We start from the raw sequence: 6,069 nt of genomic DNA, 5'->3' as shown, positions 1-6,069 counted from the left end.
ACTATATTGCTGCATCTTCGCTCCATAAAGTGCCTTAGATTTTATGTTATCTATATTTCATTAGTATTTCGTGGCATTCATGTGGACGGCAAAGTAAGAATTTCATTGTACAGGGAAACATATTTCCTAACTGTGCATATGACAAACACTGAACTTGAACTTTAGCACATAAATGTAGAGACTGGCTCGAGTGAGGCAAAGCCTTGAAAGCATTTGTCAAACTCTGACTGACAACTGTCAATCTGCTTTGTGTAGTGCACAATGTCAAGTTGCGCACAAGCTTTCCGTTGCGTCTCCAGCTCTGATGCAAGGTTTTGGAAATTCCGCAAAATGTTGCATTTTTCATTTGAAAGCATTAACTAAGCTGATTATATTGACATGAGATCTACCGACACTACCTTTGTGATCGACCGGCCGATCACGATCGACATGTTGGGCAGCCCTGATCTAGACCAAAACACATCATCCAAAAGACATTTCAGCAATGTTTTCCTAACCTGATCAAAACTAAAACGCCTCAAAGTTGTCGCCAATCAATCAAGATCTTAAAATGTCAACTTTTATTAATAAAATAAATAGTTAAAGTAACAGGCTACATCATATGGTCTGGTCATTATATGGTATGACTGACCTGAAATGTCACCATACATATAAGAACAGTGCGACTTCATATGCATCACTTCATTTAAAGGTTGTTGCTTTTTTTTTTTTACATAACATTTTTATTTTCTTTAACTGTGATTTAACTTGGTCACCTTTAATTTCTCACCTTGCAATAGAAATGTGTGCCTGATAAAGACCCTGGTTCATCAGCAACAGCTTTGGCTACATCCCTATAAACCACCTACAAAATCAGAACTGACTGGTTGATAAGTTTTCCAAAACAGGATTCATTCTACAAAAATAATACCCATGTAACTGAAATGCTGTATAAATGACTGCAACTGTAACATTACTGTATCAATTGAGAGTTTGTTTTCATTGAGGCCTATCAAGAAACTGGGCACAAGCCCAGAGGCCTGAGAGGTCTGGAGGGCCGAGCTTCTGTTTGAAGTAACAGTTAATATTTGTTGTTTGGAGAAAAAAAAACAGATTACAGATGCAGAACCACAAACAGACTCAAAACAACCACACATCCATGGTGTTATGTTTGTTCTCCATTGTTGCTGAAACACTGAAATTTCCCCATCGAGGGATCAATAAAGTACTTAGCTACCTACCTAGAAGGGGCAGGGACACCTTTTATCTCTCTGTGCCCAGCGGCCCATTGGCTCATTCAGCATGAGCATAGTCAAAGCACACACTTTTCTTATCAACAAAGATTTTATTCATGTTTTAATCGGTTATTCTCATTATCATTAAGGCAACATATACAGCTACACAGAGAGGGCAGGGGCCTGAGAGGCCCAAAGGCGTCTCTTTCACAGCTTGGCTTTGTTCATGCGGCTCATCAGTTTCTCCAGTTTGATGGCGAGAGTCATGTCACCTTTGATCCGAAGCTTCCCCGACATGAAGGCCATGGTGGGCTTCAGCTTCCCTGAAATAGCATGTCATCAGTGAATGCATACAATCATAGCTATTACCATGGTAACAACAGACCAATGACCACATCGCTAAGGTAACATACAGCAACAGTGAGCTCAGTTTATTTCTTCATCTCTGTGTTTACAACCTGTTAACTGTTACCATGGTGACAGCTCACCTGAGAACATTTCGCTGAAGTCGCTGGAGTCCATCATCATGACAACATCGGCTTTTACAGGTGGCTGACCCCGCCCTGCACTGCCGGAGCCGCTCTTCAAGTCCAGAAACCAAACGCCCCCATGTTCTCCTTATATGGAAATAAAGTTATATTAATGCCACGCCCACCATGTCTCCTGAAAACGACGTGTGGACTCCAGACTGACTTGTTTTGTTACCTGACAGATCGAACTGATAAATTCCCTGTGTCGACTTAACGACGTCTGTGTTGATGACTCTTCTGATGACGTCAAAAGTGCTTTCTATTGGTCCAACAGAGGAGGGTGTGGCCGATGAGGAGGATGTTGGTTTGAAAGCCGGGGTTGCCCCTAACAACAAGGAGACAGATCAGGTCAGGCTGATGTTGATTAAAATATCATTAATAATTAATGTATTTATTATCCTACACTTTGAGTGGCTTCAGTTATCAAAGCTTCAGACTCAGCCCAACAATAATCCAACTTAATTAGTAGGGATGATATGTGTAATTATGTGCTGTACTATCAGCTATATCTGCAGTATCTGTAGTACTTACCGTGTTGTTCCATCTGTTGGACCAGTGTCTCTGGTTCTTCATCAAGGAAGAAGTCAGGCAGCAGGGGGTGGCCTGTCAACCAATCGGAGACCACCATGAAACCACATGACAGTGTATGGGAATGCCAGGCTACAACTACCAGTGCTAGGTTAGCATTAGCTCACCCGGTTGGACAGCATACTGATCAAAGTTGTGGACTCCCTGCTCTTTCAGGACATCCTCATCCACCAGAAAGTGACCTGTGTAGTCCACAGGTCGGGACAAGACAACGTAGGCAGCATCCGCTATGATGTCTGTTGTACGACACTGTTTAGCAACGCCCTCACCTCCTATCATGTCCATGGCCGCTGTCTGGATTGCTACGGCAACACCATACAGGTTAGAGCAGGATTTGCATGCTAATTTACAATGCAAGTCAAGCTAACACTTAGCCACTGACCAGTTTTGGGCCACAGGGCGTTGACAGCAATTTGACCTCTAAACTCTTCGGCCATTCCCAGGACACACATGGACATGCCATACTTTGCCATTGTGTATGCTAAGAAAAAAACAACAGAGGGATGTTATTACTGCACAGGTGTATGGAGGGACACCTGGTCAGATGGTTGCTATAGTTACCCGTATGGTTCTTGAACCAGATGGGGTTGAGGTTGAGGGGAGGTGACAAATTCAGGATGTGGGGACTGCGACTCTTCAGCAGGTGAGGGATGACCAGCTTAGACCTGAAACATACAGATGCTCCTTAACTAAAGCTCGTTAAGAATACTGTTAATGGTGGCTCATTAACTGAAGCTTTTTACCCGGGCCTCGTTAATGTGAAGTGACCCTAACCCAGTGAAGAGCAGCTTGTTAGAGCAACTTGTCAAGCAGCCACTTGCTAACATCAGTGTGATCACAACAGCTATTTAACAAGTGCTCGTTCACAGAGGCTCTTTAAACACATTAACAGCAGTTTGTGAGCAGAAGCTGATGTCTGAACGCTCTCTGGTCTCTGTTAATTTTTCTTCCTGGTTTCTTAAGAAGAGACAGAAGAATTGGCCTAAACGTTTTTCTCATACCTGTCCAGAACGTGGTTTACAGGGACATCCTGACTTGATGCTAATGAAGTTTAGCATGGGGATGCCCTGCAACCTCTGAGTCACAACACACCTGGTCTGTCTCAATCAGTTTTTATACCAGGTGTCTGGTTGCCTGAGGACATCCTGACCCGATACTAATATAATAATATGTAGTACAAATACATTTTTCAGTACTTAGTTGGACTAAAGCTCATTGTTCAGTATTTCACTGTGGTACTCAGCCCGAGTCATCAGTCAGCAAAATGAGTGTTCAGTAACGTGTACAGTACATGTTCAGGAGCACATATCAGATCCGTACGTCAGGTATGTTCCCCTCAGGTTGATTCCCAGCATCAGGTCCACCTTCTTCATCGGCGTCACCAGAGTCCCTGTCAGACTGATGGCACTGGCATTGTTTACCAGGATGTCAATGCCTGCAAATCAGATGCAAGCAATGGTATGATGTCACTGGCAGGGCTGTCCAAAGAGCAGTTTATCAAAGAGACATCACTACAGTACGACATGATCTCACGCTGGAATCTGTGACCTGCTCTGGCACAGTTATCGTCCAACACCTCAGATAGTCAAAACATATTCTTCTAAACCAGGAGTGGCCAGTCCCGGTCCTCGAGGGCAGTGGGTAGGACAGGGATAGTTGGAAGACCAGCAGGGACTGGGACAGGACTCAAGGACCAGGACTGGCCACTCCTGGTTTAAACTCATCGATAACTTCACTCAGTTGAGTTTTAGTTATAAATAATAGTAACAATAATACTAATAATAATAATAACACTTTATTTGTATAGCACTTTACAACTTGAAAGAGGCACAAAGTGCTTCACAGCAAAAACAACTTGAAAGGGGCACAAAGTGCTTCACAGCAAACCGTATGTACTCTTAGAAAAAAAGTGAAAAAACCTAAAATAGATTAAAACACACACTTTAAAACAGCGGGCAAACTGCATGTTGAAATATAAATAACATAGAACAAGTTAAAAATATCTCCGTGCAATGAGTTAAGTACCGAAGGCCTGCCTAAAGAGATGAGTTTTTAAAGTTACTTTGAATGAGGCCAGCTCAGTTATGGACCGTAATTCTGGTGGTAGAGAGTTCCAGAGCTTGGGGCCATACATGCCACATTTTTTGTATCAAGATCACGGGACAGTCAAAGAGAGATGCTGTGAAGAGCGTAGAGCTCTATGCGGGGCATAGACAGAAAAGAGATCTGACACATATGAGGGGGCATCGAGAGGAGCCGAGTCACAGCATTCTGGATGAGTTGTAGCTTCTGAAGAAGAGATTGAGAAATTTCGACATACAGGCCATTGCAGTAGTCAAGTTGTGAGGTAATAAAAGCATGAATAGCTTTTTCTAACTCAGCATGTGATAGGAAGGGTGTCACCTTCGTTAATATCCTCAGGTAAAAAAAGCTAGTTTTGACTATCGATCTGACCTGCTTATCGAAATTAAGGTTACCATCAAATATCACTCTGAGATTTCTAACAGTATCAGTGACTAAGGGAGCCGAAACCCCTAATTTGGATACAAGAGCAGCTGAAGACAATTTATTCAGTCTTGCTGTGATTTAAATAAAGGAAATTCTGTGATAGCCATTCTTTAACATTGCGAATACAGTTATGGAGGGGAGTAAGGGCCTTAGAGTCACACTGAATCAGTGGCATATAAATCTGGACATCATCTGCGTAAAAATGAACATTATGCCTTGATATAATTGAGCCGAGGGGTGACGCGTATAACGAAAAAACTAATGGGGCTAAAATCGAGCCTTGGGGAACATCTAAGGTAAAAGGGGCTGCCGTCGAGGAGAAATCGCCGATAGCAACAGAAAAGGTCCTATTGGTCAGGAAAGAGGTGAACCAATTTAGCACTGCGCCTTTCAGGCCAACACGGTTTTCCAAATAGGATAACAAAGTTGCATGATCAATGGTATCGAAGGCTGCCGAAAGATCTAGAAGTGCTAAGATAACAGGCCGCTTGGCATCAAGGGCCATGGTAATGTCAATGTGGACTCTTAGTAGCGCACATTTCTAAACTCCAAGTAAAACATGTGGTGTTACCTCCGAACTTGTCAACAGCTTTTTGAACAGCATCTCCAACCTGCTGCTCGTCGCGGATGTCGACAACACAGGCCAACGCTTTCCCACCTGCAGCCTCAACTACAACACATAAGCACAAAGAAAACACACAACAGAGAGGTTAACAGAGAGGTGCCCACACTCACCAATACAAGAACCCATAAAATGACTGTACTTTTTTAAAAGGTTTAGGAATGTTTTAGAGGTGAAAAGAGTGTCAGACAGGGTGATCAGTTTGAAGTTGGAAATTGAAGGGGTAATGTTGAATGTAGTCAGTGGTTATGCTCCACAAGTAGGGTGTGAGTTAGAAGAGAAGGAGAGATTCTGGAGTGAGTTAGATGAGGTGATGGAGAGTATTCCCAGAGGGGAGAGAGTGGTGACTGGGACAGACTTCAATGGGCACGTTGGTGAGGGGAACAAAGGTGATGAGGAGGTGATGGGCAGGTTTGGTGTTAAGGGAAGGAACCTAGAAGGACAGATGGTGGTGGACTTTGCTAAGAGGATGGAAATGGCTGTAGTTAACACCTATTTCCAGAAGAGGGAGGAACATAGGGCTACATGGGTGGAGGTAGGAGTATGCAGGTAGACTACATTCTATGTAGACGAGGCAACCTGAGAGAGATTAGTGACTGCAAAGTAG

At 43.2% G+C, this 6,069-nt stretch overlaps 1 protein-coding gene across 2 annotated transcripts in view; it reads right to left on the bottom strand.

Annotated features, from left to right (window-relative positions):
* Positions 1–1,308: 1,308 nt before the first annotated feature.
* hsdl2 (hydroxysteroid dehydrogenase like 2) overlaps positions 1,309–6,069 on the bottom strand; it is a 31,582-nt gene continuing 26,821 nt past the window's right edge. Inside the window, exons 3-11 of one of the 2 annotated variants that reach the window (XM_020622464.1) lie at positions 5,412–5,510; positions 3,653–3,767; positions 2,894–2,997; positions 2,715–2,813; positions 2,440–2,634; positions 2,276–2,347; positions 1,920–2,069; positions 1,703–1,831; positions 1,309–1,537 (exon numbers count right to left, since the gene is read on the bottom strand). In XM_020622464.1, coding sequence (XP_020478120.1) covers positions 1,422–1,537; positions 1,703–1,831; positions 1,920–2,069; positions 2,276–2,347; positions 2,440–2,634; positions 2,715–2,813; positions 2,894–2,997; positions 3,653–3,767; positions 5,412–5,510 — 1,079 coding nt within the window. In that variant the 3' untranslated portion in view covers positions 1,309–1,421. The remainder of the gene's footprint in view (positions 1,538–1,702; positions 1,832–1,919; positions 2,070–2,275; positions 2,348–2,439; positions 2,635–2,714; positions 2,814–2,893; positions 2,998–3,652; positions 3,768–5,411; positions 5,511–6,069) is intronic. The other variant, XM_020622466.1, reaches the window with a different exon arrangement.

Source organism: Monopterus albus, unplaced genomic scaffold (genome assembly GCF_001952655.1).
Source record: "Monopterus albus unplaced genomic scaffold, M_albus_1.0 scaffold281.1, whole genome shotgun sequence".
Lineage (NCBI taxonomy): Eukaryota > Metazoa > Chordata > Actinopteri > Synbranchiformes > Synbranchidae > Monopterus > Monopterus albus.
This window is presented reverse-complemented; position numbering and strand designations above follow the sequence as displayed.